Here is a 20,247-nt window from a genome sequence, read left to right on the forward strand (position 1 = left end):
TATTTCTTGCATGAAGATGACAGGTTCAAAAGATTTTATACATAGCACATAAGTCTACTTTTTAACCCACATTTTATTCCAATTTAAGCCTCTTTGAGGACGTCTGTGCATTCATTTTCACAGTTCTTCACATGTCTGGCCTCTTATCCTTCAGGTTTCAGCTCAGATGGCATCTTATCAGCGTCCTCCTCACCACTCCAAAAGGAGCCTTCCCTCCACTGTCCCCCGCCACCTGTTTACTTAGTTCATAGCACTTATCACACTCTAAACTGAGGTTGACTTGTTTCTTATTTTTTATCTCTGCCCATTAGAATGTGATATACTTGAGGGCAGGAACATCTCATCTACACAGTGTGTAGAACATTTCTCGACATATACCAGTAGACATTCCATAAATATTTATTGAATGAACCAATACACTGTCCACTAATATGTATTCTCTTTGTAGTCCTAATAGTTATTAATTAGATTTCTTTGATTTTTTACTAAGTATATACTCATCTCTGATCGATTTTCTCTTTTCTGAGAGTTACACCTCATTATTTTTTTTTCTTTATTGTATCAACTAGAACTACCAGAACAATTTTGGACAATACTGGTAACGGCAGATATCCTTGATTAGCTTTTATTTAAAAGACTCACCATTAATGATAACATTAGTGTTGTCTGGCACAGACAATTCTTACCATGTCAAGGAAACATCCTTCTAATCCAACTTCACTAAGTATTTTAAATTTAGTTTAGTTCTAACAAAAAACAATCTTGAATTTTATCAAAGAACTTTTGATAATACTATTTTCTTGCTTTGACCTCCTGATAAGGGAAACTATGTTAATATTTAAATATTCTTGCATTTCTGGAATAAACTCTACTTCTATTTCCTGGCATTTTTCTCAGAATTTGGTCACATCTATAGTCACAAGAAAAAATTGTAGTGTGTTTTTTGGTTTGTGTATTTGTTTATTGACCTAGGTGTCTGGGTGCTATAAGGATAGCAATAGATTCCTATAATGCCCTGGGAAATGTTTTACTTTTTTCTCTGGGTACTTCAAAACATTCACAAAAAAATAGAATTGAAAGAAAATAAAGATCTTTCCATGAACTTTTGAAGACCCCTCATATGTGTACACACACACACACACACACACTCATATGGAAAGGGGGAATACATAGGGATATAAATAAAAATATAAAAAATAAAAATGGTGGTTGGGTGTAGATATACATGTATGGATATTGAAACTTTTGGGGCTCTTTTCCATATTCTTACATTTTTATATAATTAACATTACCAGAGGGAACAATCTGTTCTATCACTTTTTATGAGGGGACTGGAGTAACTCCCAGCCTCTCTGCCTGATCCTTACTCATTCCTTCTCAGGGTAGGTGGAGCAGTAAGTTATTTTGTGGTAAGGTATGCTTTTTCACCGGGTGGGACTAATTTATTAGAAAGCTTGAAGCACTTGGTTGTCATTCTCCCTCCTACCTTCTTATCATCAATAATGTCTGTTCCCCAGATCCCCATCTTCTTCTGGTGCTCTATCTGCCCCAGGGTCTAGATCTGAAGGGGTAGCACTAGTAAGCTTCGGCTGCAAAACCAAACCACATTCTTCAATTAAACTTTACTAGTAATAAAGCTGAAATTTTTATCTCCATCTATCTATCTGATTTGTATGTTATGCAAGGGTACTTCAAAAAAAGTTCATGGAAGGTTTGTATTATCTTTTAATTCTATTTTTCCACAAACTTTTTCCAGTACCCTCATATTTTTCAATTTTCTCCAGCCCCAATAAATATATATTACTTTTTTTTTTGAATTTTATTTTGTTGATATACAATGTGGTTGATTATTGTAGCCCATTACCGAAACCTCCCTCCATCCTCCCTCTCCTCCCTTCCACCCAACAATGTCCTTTCTGTTTCCTTGTCATATTAACTTCAAGGAACTGTAGTTGTTATGTCTTCTTCCCCCCCCCCCCGGTTTGTGTGTGTGTGTGTGTGTGTGTGTGTGTGTGTGTGTGTGTGTGTGTGAATTTATTTATTTATTTTTAGCTCCCACCAATAAGTGAGAACATGTGGTATTTCTCTTTCTGTGCCTGACTTGTTTCACTTAATATAATTCTCTCAAGGTCCATCCATGTTGTTGCAAATGGCAGTATTTTATTCTTTTTTATAGCTGAGTAGTATTCCATTGTGTAGATATACCACATTTTCTGTATCCACTCATCTGATGATGGACATTTGGGCTGGTTCCAACTCTTGGCTATTGTAAAGAGTGCTGCGATGAACATTGGGGAACAGGTATACCTTCGACTTAATGATTTCCATTCCTCTGGGTATATTCCCAGCAGTGGGATAGCTGGGTCATATGGTAGATCTATCTGCAATTGTTTGAGGAACCTCCATACCATTTTCCATAGAGGCTGCACCATTTTGCAGTCCCACCAACAATGTATGAGAGTTCCTTTTTCTCCGCAAACTCGCCAGCATTTATCGTTCAGTGTCTTTTGGATTTTAGCCATCCTAACTGGGGTGAGACGGTATCTCAGTGTAGTTTTGATTTGCATTTCCCAGATGCTGAGTGATGTTGAGCATTTTTTCATATGTCTGTTGGCCATTTGTATATCTTCCTTAGAGAAATGCCTACTTAGCTCTTTTGCCCATTTTTTTAAGTGGGTTGCTTGTTTTTTTGTTGCAAAGTTGTTTGAGTTCCTTGTACATTCTGGATATTAATCCTTTGTCGGATGTATATTTTGCAAATATTTTCTCCCACTCTGTTGGTTGTCTTTTAACTCTGTTGTTTCTTTTGCTGTGCAGAAGCTCTTTAGTTTGATATAATCCCATTTGTTTATTTTTCCTTTGGTTGCCCGTGCTTTTGGGGTCGTATTCATGAAGTCTGTGTCCAGTCCTATTTCCTGAAGTGTTTCCCCTATGTTTTCTTTAAGAAGTTTTATTGTTTCAGGGTGTATATTTAATTCTTTAATCCATTTTGAGCTGACTTTAGTGTATGGTGAAAGGTATGTGTCTAGTTTCATTCTCCTGCATATTGATATCCAGTTATCCCAGCACCATTTGCTGAAGAGGCAGTCTCTTCCCCAGTGTATAGGCTTCGTGCCTTTGTCAAAGATCAGATGGCTGTAGGTGTGTAGGTTGATTTCTGGATTCTCTATTCTATTCCATTGATCAGTGTGTCTGTTTTTATGCCAGTACCATACTGTTTTGGTAATTATAGCTTTGTAGTATAGTTTAAAGTCAGGTAGTGTTATGCCTCCAGCTTTATTTTTTTTGCTCAGTGTTGCTTTGGCTATGCATGGTCTTTTGTTATTCCATATAAATGTCTGGATAGTTTCCATTTCTGAGAAAAATGTCTTTGGAATTTTGATGGGGATTGCATTGAATTTGTATATCACTTTGGGTAGTATGGACATTTTCACTATGTTGATTCTTCCAATCCAAGAGCATGGGATATCTTTCCATCTTCTTGTATCCTCTCTAATTTCTCTCAGCAGTGGTTTGTAGTTCTCATTACAGAGATTTTTCACATCCTTGGTTGACTCAATTCCTAAGTATTTTATTTTTTTGGTGGCTATTGTAAATAGGCAGGCTTTCTTGATTTCTCTTTCTGCACGTTCACTATTGGGGAATAGAAATGCTACTGATTTTTGTGTGTTGATTTTGTATCCTGCTACTGTGCTGAAATCATTTATCAATTCCAAGAGTTTTTTTTGTAGAGGCTTTAGGCTGTTCGGTATATAGGATCATGTCATCTACAAACAGGGACAGTTTGACTTCATCTTTTCCAATCTGGTTGCCCTTTATTTCCTTCTCTTCTCTGATTGCTCTGGCTAGTACTTCCAACAGTATGTTGAATTATATTACTTTTATAGTGAAAGAAAATGTTACTTCTAAAATTGTAGGCTTCTTTGTATGCAAAGAATATTATTAATAAGTACCATTTATTGCACATTGACTATGAATGACCCTGTTAATTGCTTTGCATCATCTCAGTGAATTTTTATAACAATCAAAAAAGGTTGGTTCTACTATGATCTTTAGAAGTTTTTTTTTTTTTTAAATGTAAGGTTTAGGGATTTTAAGCTGCTGTTTTTCATGGAATCTTTATTCCGTAATAATGGATACAGGACTGAAGCCTCCAGGGAAACAAAAAGGGAGTTTTCTATCTAGATTTGCAAAGCTATTCACTAAACAGTTGGACTAGTGAAAATTGCAATGAACAACTGTGCAAATTCCCTTAAAATTTTACATCTCTTGTTCAATCATAAAGGCTTGTTATTAGCATCTTACATTCAAGCTGACTTGTATTTGCTTGTTTAACTGAAAGCTATCACCCAAACTCACGCCATGACCTGCAGCTGGAAGAGAAAACATTTGGGTTGTCTGGAGAGAAGAGCTAAAATAGGTCAGAAAGATACCTCTGTGAAAAAACTATCCCAGTCTACAGAGTTGCTTCTCAATGGCCTACTGGGGTCATACGTACCTTTAGATGGCAAAAATTCATACATTCAAGGAAGTGATGTGATTAGCATTTCTCTTGGCTGGGTGATTGCCAGGAAAGAAAAAAATTAAGCCCCACAACCTGGAGAAGATAGGCGACTATTGGAGATTTCTAAAGATTATTGCTTTCTATCTAGATGATACTAAAAAACAAGAACAATAAAAATTTTTAAAAACTAGTGAGTATCTCTTTAGCTGAGTGGCTCGGCAGGAGGTTGCTGTCAGGGTTACCAGATACTAAGATTAAAAAGGGCTGCTTGCAGCTGGCTAAATAAATCCATAAAACAAACCCTTGAGAATGATTTACTTTAAGAGTACCATGTTTATAACCCCACAGAAACTATTCTGTGTGGTTTTCAGGGCAACCCCCAAAGCCTTGTAAATTTCTCAATATAATAATTTCTCAGTGCTATGCCCTATTTGTGCTACAACCCAGGGCTGAAGCATGCCTCGATGCTGATGTCTGATAGAACTGAACCAGTCTCTGCTCCCTGTCCACTCTTTGCTGCGACCATCTTATCCAGTGTCAGGGTTTTGGCAATCATCTTTAAGCAGATGACTTTCGAATCGACTTCTCCATCCGGGCTTTAAGAATTCCAGTCCCACATTTCTCATTTTTGCTGGGTAACCGCAGGCACCTCAAGCTCCTTATGTCTGAAAGTGAATACCTGATCTCCTTAGAAACCTTATGTTTCTCATACCGTCAAATAGACTAGTCTCCTTTAAGATACTTCTCTTGAAATCATGCATCATCTTTGTGCCTCCTTTCTTGACCCTCATACCTAATAAGTTACCAAGTCCAGCCTATATCTTTGGACTTGAGCCCTCTTTTCTATTTTCACTTCCACTGCTTTAGTTCAGGTCCTCTCTCCCTTTCTCCTGTATCAGCATTCCCACACAATGGTTTCCTTGCAAACATTCTTCACTCTATTCTTTCTTGTCTACTGCTATCAGAGTAATCTTTCCAAAGCTCAGTTTCAGCTATACCATTGTCATTCTCAGAACCAGTATTGGCCTCTCATTGCTTATACAAGAAGACTAGATTGGTTACCACGGCATTCACAAGCAGATCTCAGCCGTATTTACTCTACAGTGCCTTCCTTATCTGCTAGCCCAGTGTTTCTAAGCCTCTTTTTCATTACTGTCCCCACTAAAGAGCCTTTTTAGAACTTTTTCTTAATCACCACCCTCAGAAAATGTTAATACCACAGATATACTGTGTATCTGTCTATGTATTGTGTGCATATGTGTGTTCTATACACAAAAAGAGTAAGATTTTGCCCTTACTAGAATGCATGCTGTAGCCAAAACAGACCACTTACCAACCCCTGAATATGCCTTTGTATTTTCTGGATTCCAAGTTTTTGCTCACTCTGGCCATTAGTCAGAGGAGTTGAGGGAATATAAGAAAATTCCTGGAGTGTACTTCTGCTATCAGCACCTGTTCCCCTTGCCTAGAAAAGAGTCACATGTCTCCTCCCACCACCATCTGCTTCTTCCTGTTGAAATCTGACCCTTCATGTTGCAACCTAAATACCATATCCTCTCCCCTGATCCCCTTAGCTGTAACTTTTTTCTGTGCTCTCAGGGAATTTTCTTTTTTCCTCTATTATGTTCTTTGTTCTTAAGTCATTTTTCTATTCATGGTACCTCTCCTACCAGATTATAAACTTCTTAAAAACAAGAACTATGTGTTTGCAGTGAACAATGCCTTCATGTAATAGACACCAGAATATGTCGTTTGAAATTAATTCACTAATATACTGGAAACAGGGTAAAAGCCCACCAGTGCCTACATTAAGAAGTCCCATGTATGTGTTGAATAAATGAATAAACAAACACACTAGAAAAATTGGACACCCTGTCCAACTCTAAGACACACTCCCAAACCACCATTGCTAATATAGAGACTATAAAGGAGTTCTGTGTGCAGTACAACATTGGTAAACAGAATTGGTTCCTGCTTCATGCAAATAACAAACAAGACACCCACGAAAAGTTACTTGAATGGCTAGCTGCCTAGACTTCTCTTAAGTAATGATGATCGGGGTGGGTAGAGGGCCCAAAGACAAAAACATAAATAGCCATTTTTTGACATCATGTTTTTGTTACAGATACAAAATCTTTTTTTTTTTTTTTTTTTTTTTTGTGACCGGTAAGGGGATCGCAACCCTCCTGCGCTCAGCCAGTGAGTGCACCTGCCATCCCTATATAGGATCGGAACCCGCGGGCCCAAGCGCTGCTGCGCTCCCAGCGCCGCACTCTCCCGAGTGAGCCATGGGGTCGGCCCACAAAATCTTTATTAGGCTTATTTGCCAGGAAAAGAGATGATATATATGGCGGTACATTTTAAATGTTAGTAATCGTCATAACCACATAAGGAATAACCAAATTAAGGCTATGGGGCAGGAAAGTCGATCTGGCAAAGTTATTTCGGGGTAGGAAATGAAACCAAGAGAAACAACATGTTTTCTGAAAAAAAAGCCTTGATAATTTTTTAAATGTGCACATATGAATGTTCTTGGAAATTTCTATCCATACTTCATTACAATGTGGAATAGTTGACTTTCTAGGAAAAGCTATTTGTTACATTTTGCTTTAGTCAGAGGATTAGGTATTTGAAAGTGTATTACTTTCTGAAACAACTTATTAAGATTATAAAATCTTACAAAAAATTTCTGACAGGTGCTTTCTACCATCCTTTGCCCCAGGGCTGTCTTCTCCTAAATTTCCAAAGATATACTCATTTCAGCCCTTCGGCCAGGTCCATCCACAGCTACCTGTGTAATGAGTTCAGCCTTTTCTGGTCTTTTAAATAGGGTAAGGCTTCCATCAGTTCTAAAGCTCCTACTCACATTCTGTTTCTTACCAGCTCTTAAATATTGAAAGGGAAGATTAGTCATGAGTCTTTATCCTTTTCACTCCTTCTACTACTCAAGTTCAAGTTCTGAGAGTAAACAGCAACAGCCAAAGCAAATAGTGTTGGGCCAGCAGTTAAGCCTTGGCCTCATTAGATGCAGAATTATGTAGGCTTGTTTGCTTAGAAGTCAGATGAGGGAGGGGGAGGGGGAAAGGGCGGGGACGAGGAAGAGCCCGCCCCCCTTGGAAGGGGATTGGTTCCCTCTCCACTTTTAGTTGTTCATTTTGCATCTCGGTTGGACAGGTTGAGAGAAACATGGCATTAAGGTGTTGTCAAAACGAGTCCTGTACTTGTGGGACGTTCCCTAGGTTTGTTGTTTGAGATTTTCAAAGGGGCGGACTTATGGGCTTTGGGATCAAGTTCCCGAAACGAGTCTTCTATACCTTGAAAAATGCCATTGTAACAGGAGGCGCCAAGGAGCTCAAGTTTAACACACACAGTAGAGAAAATGACGAAAGTTCCTCAGAGGTTTGATTTCGGTTTCTTAAGTGACGAAGAAGCCAGGAAGATCCTTCAGGTGCTGGAAAGAAATGAGGAACTACAGAGGGCAGAGAAGGACAGGATCAGGTACAGAGCAAATTCCTTTCCCTTTCCCTGGGCCGGGGTCTGCGGCTCCCCAGAGCGGGGCGTGCGCTGGGAGGCGCGGGGCTGTCGCGGGACCCCTGCCCCGGGGGCTCTGGGACGCCGGGGACGCGCGTTCCAGCGGATGCTGCGGGTCGGGAAGAGGAAAAGTGCACTGAGTTCCTCCCTAAAGCACTTTGGGACTCCTGGTGGGTGCTCTCTCCAGACACCGACTGCATCCCGGGCGGGTATGGCTGCGAGTCTGGGGTCTCGCAGGGTAGTGGCGAGTTCTTCGGTGCCTTTCTCTGCGAGCGGGTCCCGAGCGACTGTCCAGCCCCGTCCGGGACACGTGAGCCGCGCTCGGCTGCGTGGTGTCCAGGTGTGTGGCGACGCCGCGCTCTGCTCAGGTGTGTCCTCCGCCGTTGGGGGCCGAGGGCCATTTCCGGCAGGTGAATGGGGCGGGGGCGCTGCGTGGCTCCAAGTCCTGCCGCTGCTCCTCTGCGGTCCGCGCGCATCCACGTGCGCACACCGGTCCTCCAGATCGTCTACCCTCGCCTAACGCCTTTTCCCGAGGCCCCAGAGACACTTCTGTCCACCCCACGCTACCAGTCAGAGAGGCCCGGGAGTGCTGGCACCTCCCGGGCAGCGACACGTCCCCATCTCTCGGGCGGGAGCTTGAGGAATTTGCCACACATAGGCTTGTGTGAGTTAATGGCACGTGGACGCGCGGGCTTGGCTGGAATGGGTGGGTCTCCTTGTGTGTGGTGCTTTGGGGAGGAAGTGTCTACGGAATTTCACCCTTGTCCTTACTATACAGTGTTGCCAGTGAGAGAGTAGTTAACAGAGAATGGAATCCTGAAAATTACGTGGGATGTAAATTAACCAGTTTCCTGCTGGGGAAGGTGGGATAAGTCCTGGGATGAATTAAAGGCACTCTATCCCCAATGTTGGAATAGACCCATCCAAAAACTTCTCTAGATGATTGTCGAAGTTTGAGGATGTGGATTTCACACACTCGGCTTTTAGAAAAATAAACTATCATTCCTCCAAACTGTAAAAGGTGTGCTCTCCTGAGAGCAGGATGTCCAAACCCACGCACACCCACGTACATGGACCCACACATATGCACATGCACCACCCAGGCACACCCAACTTTGGGAAGGAGAACTTTAGAACTGCGTGGAGTTTGGCTTCAACACATGTTCCAAAGGCGCTAAGAAACTGTGGTTGCTCTCAGTATACATTACTGGAAATATTTCTTGTCTCTGAAGAGCATAGGGCTTTCTAAGTGATACATTGTGTATTTGGGGAAATTGAGGGGAGAATTAGGAAACAAGAGGAAGGGAAGCTCCCATTTAGGTTATCAAATTGATTTCTCATGAACTATACTCTTAAAAATAGAGATATAATTTATTTTAATTTTCACTCAAGAGAATTTTGACTTTTTATATTTGACCTGATGATTGCCTTGTGTTTCCTCTATAGCAGTTCATGGTACCCACTTCAGTTGACTTTAGAGGGAACTAGATCTATACATAGGTGGCAAAGGCCAATGGGCTAGGTGTTAGAAGACTAAAAAACATCTGATTTCATGTCCCTCACATCCTAACTGAAACATCAACAGAAAAAGCCACGGTGCTAAGACAAAATCAATACTGTAACAAACTACTAATAATATTTAACTACTCAATTCGGAAAATGTCACCATTAAAATATAAAAATAATTTAAGGAAAGTAGATGCTTGGACCAAATATTCAACGCAATAATTTCTAGGCTTTTCCCCCGGATAATTCCTGGCTTCCACTCTCAAACACTCATGTCTGGATAGCAGTCTCCATGGGATTGTTTTGCTTATCTTCCTTAGGCTCACATGGTTTTAGTAGCAGATACTGACATGCAGAAAGGGCCTGAGATAACGTGTCAACCTGGCTGCCTCTTCTGCTGATTTTCTTGATATGTATGATCATCATATTTTCCGAATCAAAGATCAGGATACATGACTTATTATATTCAAGGATATAATTTCACAGACAGTTCAACAGGCCTGTCTGAGAGACTCTGGGCAGACTTTTTACTATATTGAGAAACAGCCTCAGGATCTCTTGACTAGGAAGAAAAGGGACCAAATGGGGAAGTTTGGAAAGTTATCTGGTTGGAGGACAACTGATGAGTTCAGTTATAACTGTGATAGGCTTGAGGTGTCTACAGTACAACTAAGAAGAAATATCCTATAGTTAGAGCCAGAGATGTTCAGAGATGGATGTTAAAGTCGTGCGAGTAGTTGAGTTCACCGTGTAGGAGACAGCAGCCCCACCCACAGAAATGCTGCTGAACACACAGAGCTTTTGCCTGTCTCTCCTCATCTGCACTGGACCTCTCTGGCTCCAGCTTATAGGGAAAGTATTTATATTAAATGTAATAGTTAATGTCTCTAATATATAAAAAGTTTATTCAAATTTTTAAGAAAAACACCAAGATTCAAATTGATAAATATGCAAAAGATAGAAATAAACCATTCACACCAGAAAATATCCAAACAGTAAACAAAACAGATAGGAAAATGCTTTTCCTCACAGTAATTAAAAAAAATTGAAATAACCTTGAAATATCATGTTGCCCCTTTAAAAATGATAGAAAAATCTATTTGTAAAGAGAGAGAGAAGCAGAAAGATTCTGCATATTGTAAGTGACATTGTGAGTCTTTTGGTGAGCAATATGGCAATCCCTATACAGATATACCTTACTCTTAACTCAGTTGTCCAATTCTTGGATATTTCTTATTAATAGGAAATTGAGGTGGAGAAGATAACCACACCAACATTTATAAAGTACTGCTTTTTAATATAATAGTAGTAATTATTATGATAATAATAACCATTAACATTTATTGGGCCCTTACTGTATACTAGGCACTGTACTAAACATGTTATACAGATTTAATTATTCTTCCCAATAACCTCATTAGGTGCATACTTTAATTTCCATTTCACAGAGAAGGAAAAACTTACAAAGGTTGGGTGCCTTGTCCAAGTTAAGCAGTAGAACCAGAATTCAAATCCAAGTCTATCTCAGAACTATTTTACCCATCAGCACTGAATAATCCTTATAACTGTTCCTTGGAATGAATATTATTAATGGCTTTTTACAGAAGGGAAACTAAAATTTAGCAAGGGTAAGGAACTTGCCCTAGGTCACACAGCTCATAAATGGAAGAGCTAGAATTTGAACCCAAATTTATCTGGCTCCAAAGCTTGTATTCTTTTTGTGTATGCAATGGCACTTCAAAAAGTTTGTGGAAAATACAACTGAAAGATAATACGAATCTTTCCCTGAACTTTTTGAAGTATCCTCATATGTATATATGTATGTGTGTGTGTGTGTGTGTGCTGTGTGGGTGCATATGCATATATGTATATATAGTCATGGTTCGAAAACCACAACTACCTCCACCTCCATCACCAGGTCTCATGAATGGAACTCTGAAATGGAGAGTACCAAAAGGTTATATCACCTCATCAGCTCATGAAAGATATATATATATATATACATCAGAAATGTTTATTTTTCCTATTGCAGAAAACTTATAAAGTATAAGATGTTACAAAACTGCTGCAATCAAGTTGAAAAATGGCATGTCTAGATTTAGACCATCTTTGCTCAATAGCAAGATTGCAGCCTAGGAAGGTTTTCCAGAATTTAGTTGTTTCTGATTGATTTGCAGTAGTGTCCTTGAGCTGTGGCACAGTCCTGAAGGGGACTGTATGTATCTGGTAAAAGAGAAACTTTAAACAAATTTGATTTAACAGAGTTTAATTGAGCAAAGAAAGATTCGCAAATTGGGTAGCCTTCAGAACCAGAATAGGTTCAGAGTGACTCTGAGGCTGCCGCATGGTAGGCTAAGATTTATAAACAGAAAAAGGAAAAGTGACGTACAGGAAATGGAAGTGAGGTACAGAAACAGCTGGATTGGTTATAACTGGGTGTTTGCCTTATTTGAACGCAGGTCCAATAGTTGGCTGCCAGTGATTGGCTAAGACTTGGCTACTGGTTCCAAAAGTAGGTTACAGTCTGTCTATACCTCAAGTTAGGTTCCAGTTCACTATGTCTGAAGAAACCTTTAGCTCACACTTAATTTCACACATCACAGTTGCGAAGCATAGCTGGTGGAAGCTGCAGCATCCTGCAGAGATTAAAAGCCAGACACATCCTGTCTCTCCCAGGCTGTCTGCCTGCTCTCTCCTCTCCCAGCCTGTGAAATCTGCCTCTGGCTAAGAGAGTTTCAAGAGACATTGGATGCCTATTTATTGGGCATCTACTATGTGCCAAACACTACGAAGAGAATAAAACACAGATTCTGCCCCAACAGCTAAAGTCTATGCAAGTTTTTTATTGGTGGTAGAACCTATAAGATGAAGCGTTCACATAAATAGAGCTCACCCTTAAGCAGCCCTATTATGTGGCCTGGAAAAGGGACCATGAGAGCAATGCCTAGAAGTCACAGGCATGCCCAATAGGCTTGAGTATTCTGATATATAACAAGGTAGTATCTGATTAACTTCATGGATCTCTGAGGTGTCTGCTCTTTCCAACAACATCCAATTTAGTTACTTCCTTTAAACAGAGGGGAGAACTTTGTCTCAGATATATTCTCCTGTCTATTTACTCCTGTGGATTGCTCTCCATGGGTAATACACATAGAACCACAATAATATCGTTCCATATCCCAAGGTCAGGGAGTAGTGTCCTCATTAGGCTTTTTGACATTATAACTCTTGTAGCTTTTTTTTTTTTTTCCTGTGGTGGCTGGCTGGTGCTGGACCTTGGTATTACAAGGTCGTGCTCTTAAAGTCTTTCATATCTTTTTGTTTTTATCCTCATCTTAAACATTGTAATGCAGGTATTTTCATCTTTTTCAAAATAATAATAGTGACTATAATAATAGCTAACATTTGTTGCACTTGTTCTATGCTAAACTCATCGTATGTATTATCTCATTGAATTCTCACAACAACCTGATGAATCAGAGGATATTTTTATTTCCATTTTACAGAAGAAGCTTAAAGGATAAGTAACTTGCTTGAGGTAATATTGCTAGGAAGTGTGGGATTTGGGAGCTCCATCTGCATGTAATCACCGTTCAGTGCTGCCTCCTACAGTACAAAAAAGTTGAACTGTCATGGCCTATATAGTTTGTAACAATCAGGACTGGGACTTTTTCACTTTACTTTTTATTTATTTATTTTTTAAATTTTATCAATATACAATGTAGTTGATTTTTGTGTCTCTTTACTGATTCCTCCCTCCTCCTCCCTCTTCCCACCCCCACCCATCAACATTGTATCTGTTCACTTGTCTTAACAAGTTCAAGGAATTGTGATTGTTGTTTCTTTTTCCCTGCCCCCCCCCGTTTGTTTATTTATTTTTAGCTCCCACAAATAAGTGAGAACATGTGGTATTTCTCTTTCTGTGCCTGACCTGGATATTTTTTCACTTTAAAACTCTTGCTATTTCCACTGACCATGAAAATAGAGAACACACAATTTTAGGTCGTCACGTGCCCAACTAAATGTTGGGTATGTTACCACTAAGGAAAATGGCATAACGGATAAGGGGGGACAACTAGTGGTATCTGTCTACGTAGAAAAAATTTCTGGCAACCATTTATGTTAAAAAATGCATATATGTATTTTGTAAGGATATACTCCAGACTGTTAAAATGCTTATCTCTTGGGAATGATATTTAAAGGGACTTTAACCCTTTTGCTACTATTTTATTTCTTACACTTACCATATGAGTATGTTACTAAAAAAAAGTAACACTGACTGTTTCTTTTGATAATAAAGAAATGCAGAATGTTTATTTTTTACTTTCATAAATAATTTTAAATTATTAAATAATTTCTTTTTTTTTTTAAGTCTAAATTTTTTTTTTTGCCCTTATCCTTTTTTTTATGTTAATGTAATAATACATGGGTAAGTTGGTACATGGTAGGTTGTATATCAACCTTGGCTCCTTGTGGTCAAGGATTATCTCAGGAATGGAGAGCCTCACACACTTAGTAGGTACTCAATCTAGTTAAATGGGGGCTGGCCAGTTAGCTCAGTTGGTTAGAGCGTGGTGTCATGAAACCAAGGACAAGGGTTTGGATCCCTGTACACACTGGCCACCCAAAAAAAACCTCACAAAACCTAGTTAAATGGAACTTAACTTATTGGTTTGTAGAGAATACAAAGTAAGGGAAGGAAAGATCTATGAAAGACAAAAGGAGGCCAAAACCACATGAAGGACAAAAGGTCAGATTAAGGTTAGTCAGAAAATACTTTCCTTCCTCATTGACACAGATGGTCTTAAAACTGAGAACCACATGAAGGTCAAAGGGAAGTCAGGTTAAAGTTAGTAAGAAAATGTTTTCCTTCCTTGTTGGCACACTTGGGTCCTAAAACTGAGAAGCAGGTGGCTAAGAGCCTGCTGAGGTATTGTCTTTCTCACACACACACACACACACACACACACACACACACACACACACGCTGAGGTATTGTCTTACACACACACACACACACACACGCTGAGGTATTGTCTTTCACACACACACACACACACACACACACACACACACACACACACACACACACACACACACACACACACACGGGTGAATTCTTCCTTCACCTTCATTCCGGTCTGTTTTTCTGCAGTTAGCTACTGCACAGGCTGTGATATTTGAGAGCCATAGGCTTGCCTTCCTCTCCTTCTCAGGAATGCTGTCTTATTGATGTTGCCAATGGCCCTATTCAAAAGACTGTACTTCACATATGAACTTGGCATACCACAGGAGCCAGCTTCCTTGTTCCATTGTGTTAGGCTTTCAAGTGATGAAAGAGGAAATTGGGGGCTGCAATGACCAAATCTCTCACCCCCAACAAAAGGTTGTGATTTTTTATGTTAATACCAAGTTTGTCTTGGTTTCAACTTCAAAACAATCCATTTAACAGTAGTTGAAGGAGGAAGGGGGATGGAAGAGAGGGCAGTTTACACCAAACCACTGTTCTATTCCCCATCACTATAGTTTTATCTTTTAAAGAATGTTATATAAATGGGAGCACAGAGTACACAATCTTTTTTGAGACTGGCTTCTTTAACTCAGCAAAATTCCTTTGACAGTCATGCAAGTTGTTGTACGCATCAATAATCTATTCCTTTATATAGCTAAGTAGTATTCTATTATATAGATGTACTGCAGTTTGTTTAACCATTCACCTGCTGAGGGACATTTGTATTGTCTCCAAGTTTGGGAGATATTGAATAGAGCTGCTATAAACATCCATGTACACGTTTTTCATGAACTTAAGTTTTTATTAGGAGTGGAATATCTGGGTCATATTCTTGAATTTACAAGAAACTGCCTAACTGTTTTTCCCAATGGCCGTACCATTTTGCATTTCTACCAGCAATGTGTGAGAGAGTTCCAATTTCTGCCTTAAACGTTCAGGCTGCTATAACAAAATAGCTTGGAGAGGGTAATTCATAAACAATAGAAATTTATTGCTCACAGTTCTGGTGTTGGGAAGTCCAAGATCAAGGTGCTGGCACATTTGGTGTCTGCTAAGGGTCCATTCCTCATAGACTGAGACTTGAATGTATCTGCATATGGTGAAAGGGGTGAAAAGACCCCCTTCTCAAGCTTCTTTTGTAAGGTCACTAAAACTGTTCATAGGGATGGGGCCCTCTTGACCTTATCACCTCCCAAAGGTCCCTCCTCTTAATTCCATCATCTTGAGGGTTAGGTTTCAACACATGAATTTAGGGGTGGGGGGGACACATATATTCATAACATAGCACAATAGTTCTTCAATCATGACAGTATTTGGTATTTTCAACATTTTAATCTCAGCCATTTTAATAGGTTTGTAGGGGTATTTCGTCATGTTTCAATTTGAGTTTCCCTAATAAACAACGATGGTAAACATTTCTTCATGTGTTTATTTACCTTCCAACATTTCTTCATGTGTTTATTTACCTTCCATATATTCTCTTTGAAGTGTCTGTTCACATCTTTTGCCCATTTTTTAATTAGCTTGTTTATTTTTTACTGTTGAATTTTGAGAATTCTTTATACGTTCTGGATACAAGTCTTTTGCTGAATGTGGGTTTTGCAAATATTTTCTTCCCATCTGTAAATTGTCTTTTAATTCTCTTACAGTGTCTTTGCAGAGGAAAAATTTTTCATTTTGATGAAATCCAATATATCAAAATTTTTTCTTTTATCAGTCATGCTTTTGGTAGCCTTCTAATAACAATCCACCCAAGCCCATATTGCAAAGACTTTCTCTTATGATTTCTTTTTAAAATTTTATTATTTTATGTCTCACATTGATCCATTTTAAAATAATTTTTATGTAAAGTGTGAGGTTTAGATTGAGGTTTGTTTCATTTCTGCAAGTGGATGCCCAGTTATCCCAACACCATTTGTTGAAAAGACTGTCCTTCATTGAATTGCCTTTGCACCTCTGTAAAAAATTTACTACATTTTTTGGATCTATTTCTAGACTTTGTTCTGTTTCACTGATCTACAGTTCTCTCTTATCCATGGTTTTGCTGTTTGAAATTTCAGTTACTTGTAGTCAACCATGGCCCAAAGATATTAAATCAAAAATTCCAGAAATAAACAATTCACAAATTTTAAATTGCGTGCTATTCTGAGTAGCATGATAAGATCTTATGCCCTCCTCCTCCCCCCTCCTAGGATGTGCATCATCTCTTTGTCCAGCATCTCCACGCTGTAGATGCCTCCTGCCCGTTAGCATTTAGCAGCCACCTTGGTTACCACATCAACTGTTGCAGTATCGCAGTGCTTGTGTTCAAGTAACCCTTATTTGACTTAATAATGTCAAAGTGCAAGAGTATGATGCTGGCGATTTGGATATGCCAAAGAGAAGTGATAAAATGCTTCCTTTAAGTGGAAAGGTGAAAGTTCTCAACTTAAGAAAAAAAATCGTATGCTGAGGTTGCTAAGATGTACAGTAAGAATGAATCTTCCATCCATAAAATTGTGAAGAAGGAAAAAGAAATGTGTGCTAGTTTGCATCTCAAACTGCAAAAGTTACAGTCACAGTGCATGATAAGTAATTAGTTAAGATGGAAAAGGTATTAAATTTGTGGGTAGAAGACATGAACAGAATATGTGTTCTGATCGATGGCAACTTGTTGTGCCAGAAAGCATTGAGCCTATAAAACTTTATCATAGGTATGTATATACAGGAAAAAAACACAGTGTATAGATAGGGTTTGGCATTATCTGTGGTTTCAGGCATCCATTGGAGGTATAAGGCATCCCTTTGGTTTCAGGCGTCCCTGTGGATAAGAGGGGACTACTGTATACATCTTTTCCTTCACAAATACTATGCTATCTTGACTACTGTGGCTTTATAGTAAGTCTTAACATTGTGATTCCTACAACTTTATTCATTTTCAAAATTGTTTTGTCTTTGGTTTTCCATATAAATTTTTAAATTTAAGTTGATAATTGTTCATTGCTAGTATACAGAAATACAATTGATTTTTGAGTATTGATTTATATCCTATCACTTTGCTAAACACAATTATTAGTTTTTGGATTTCTTTTTTGGCACTTTTTTTTATGTAGACAATCATGTCATCTGCAAATAAGGACAGTTTTATTTCTTCCTTTCCAGTATGTATGCCTTTTATTTCTTTTCCTTGCCTCATACTGGGTAGGACTTCAAGCTTGATGTTGAATAGGAGTGTTGAGAATGTACATCCTTGCCTTGCAAGCGAGTATACAGTCTTTCACTATTAAGTGCGATGTTACCTGTAAGGTTTTTTTTGTAGATGCCTTTTATCAGGTTCTATTTCTTTTTTCTTTTGGTGGCTAGCCAGTATAGGGATCAAACCCTGGACCTTGGGGTTATCAGCACCAAGCTCTAACCAACTGAGCTAACTGGACAGCCCAGGTTCTATTTCTTAATTGCTAACAGTTTTTATCATGAATGTGTGTTGAATTTTATCAAATGATTTTCTGAATTAACTAATATCATCATGTGGTTTTTTTTCTTTAGACTGTTGATATAGTTTACAGTAATCAATTTTAAAATATCAAACTATTACTTACTGTTATGGGTTGAACTGTCCTCTGAAAAAAAGATATATATGAATCTTAATCCCTAGCACCTCAGTGTATTAGACCGTTCCTGTTGCTTATAGCAAAATACTTGAAAAAAAGATATATATGAATCTTAATCCCTAGCACCTCAGTGTATTAGACCGTTCCTGTTGCTTATAGCAAAATACTTGAAACTGGGTGACTTATAAAGAAAACAAAATTTATTGCTTACAGTTTCTGAGGCTGAGAAGTCCAAAGTCCATCTGGTGGTGGCAACAGTGACCCAATGGTCTCACATTGCAGAAAATGGTGGAGCAGAGAGAGAGACAGACTCTCCTCTTCTTTTAAAGCCCTCAGAACCATGCCCCTGACTACCATTTTTAATCCATTCACTACTGCAGGGTCCTACAATCCAGTCACCTCTTCAAGGCTCCACCTTTCAATTACCGTAATAGGATTTCCCACCCTCTTAACAGTCACAGTGGAGGCCAAGTGTCTTTTTTTTTTTTTCTTTCATAATTGAGATTTTATTGGTTGTGTTGAGGATCATCACAGACATTTCAATTTGTACACAATTCTTAACATATGTACCGAAATTCTAAAAAGCCACATATCATGATTTTTTAAAAAGTTTTTCCAGTGACCTTCCATCTTCAAATTTGGAGGCAAATTTTCCTTAAGAGGATATCAAGTACCAGTATCTCCAGATGTTGGTAAGCTGTTACATAAGTCCCACCAGTTCACAACTTAATATCATGTACACTACATAATCAAATTTCCAATCATTCACAACACATTAACAAAACTATTAGGAAAACTAGACTACCATGACCAAAGATGTTACAGAGGGCACACAGTTCTGACAGGGAGAGCAATGATTAAGGAGCGGTCTTCTTTAAGAAACAATTCTACTAAAAAATAACATGGGAATAGAACTAATTTTAAATGTTCAAGACACAGTAAATATGTGACTGTGACTTCAAATTGCCATTTAGTATGCTTTGTATTACAGGATATAAAAACTACCCCCATCTATGGAATGTTAAGCTGACACCCAGGACAGTCAAAGCCTCCAATAATTCAATATTCCACTATTTTCTGGTTGTACCAAAAAATAAACAACCAGCGAATGATTTTACCTCTTAAAATAAAGCATTTACACTTAAAAAATGGGATGAGGTGGGATTCCCTCCTTCTCAAAAATGTTTCTAGAACTACTAAAAAACTTGCATTTACAAAATAGTTGATAAAAATATTCCTCTGGATTGTACAAGGGTGACAGGGACCACTGATAAGACTTGGTATACGATATTAATCAGACTTGGCTTCTTTCTCTCCTGCTTGATCAGAGGCTGGACTCTCCTCGTTTTTAGTTTCTCCATTTTCTGCAGGTAAATCTTCTTTAGTTTCTTGGTTAGTCACTTCGGCCTGTTTTCCCTTTGTCCCCCTTTTCCCTTTTGTTTGTACTTTTTTATCTGAAGATTTATCCTTGGCTGCTGCCTTTTTTGGCTTCGTTTCCACTTTTGCAGGAGCAGGTTTAGCTGACAACCTCGCCGATCTCCTCTTGGACTCCTCTTTCGCTGCGCCTTCGGCTGAGCTGACCTTCCTCTTGGGCATCCTGGCGGCGCGGAGGGCGCGTGCCGGGTGCCTGCGGGCTGCGGCGCGCCGAGAGCCTTCGCAAAGCTGGGCTGCTGGGCCGCTGCCGCTCCTCCCGCCGCCCGAGCTTCTAGGACCCGCCGCCAAGTTTCTAATACATAAAACGTGGGGGACACGCTTCAAGTTCCAGTGAGTTTCGGGGGGACATTATTCAATCTACTACACTCAGAATGTGGAGATACTTATTAGGAGGTAGGGTCCTTATACAGGTAATCAAGTTGAAATGAGGTCATCAAGGTGAGCCCTATTCTAATATGACTGATGCCTTTATAAAAAAGGAAACATTTGGACACAAGCAAACAGGCACACAGTGAGAATGCCATGTGCAGACTGGAGTTATGCAGTCCCAAGCAAAGGAACTAGCAGAAGCTTGGGAAGAGGCCTGGAACAGATTCTTCCCCAGTGCCTTCAGAGGGAGCATGGTCCTGCCAACACCTTGACCTCAAGCCACCAGAAGTGCGAGACAATAA

At 39.2% G+C, this 20,247-nt stretch overlaps 1 protein-coding gene and 1 pseudogene across 1 annotated transcript; one reads left to right on the top strand and one right to left on the bottom strand.

Moving 5' to 3' along the window:
• The first annotated feature begins 7,883 nt into the window (after positions 1-7,883).
• Positions 7,884-20,247, top strand: part of LOC134377216 (exophilin-5-like) — a 78,256-nt pseudogene continuing 65,892 nt past the window's right edge.
• LOC134374811 (non-histone chromosomal protein HMG-14-like) lies at positions 19,424-19,738 on the bottom strand. Its single transcript, XM_063092814.1, has one exon. The coding sequence runs from the start codon at positions 19,736-19,738 to the stop codon at positions 19,433-19,435; it is 306 nt and encodes a 101-aa protein (XP_062948884.1). The 3' UTR covers positions 19,424-19,432.

This window comes from Cynocephalus volans, chromosome 4 (genome assembly GCF_027409185.1).
Source record: "Cynocephalus volans isolate mCynVol1 chromosome 4, mCynVol1.pri, whole genome shotgun sequence".
In the NCBI taxonomy this organism is placed as follows: Eukaryota; Metazoa; Chordata; class Mammalia; order Dermoptera; family Cynocephalidae; genus Cynocephalus; species Cynocephalus volans.

Coding starts and splice junctions, on each gene's coding strand:
- LOC134374811 (XM_063092814.1), bottom strand. CDS start 19,738: ATGCCCAAGAGGAAGGTCAGCTCAGCCGAAGGCGCAGCGAAAGAGGAG.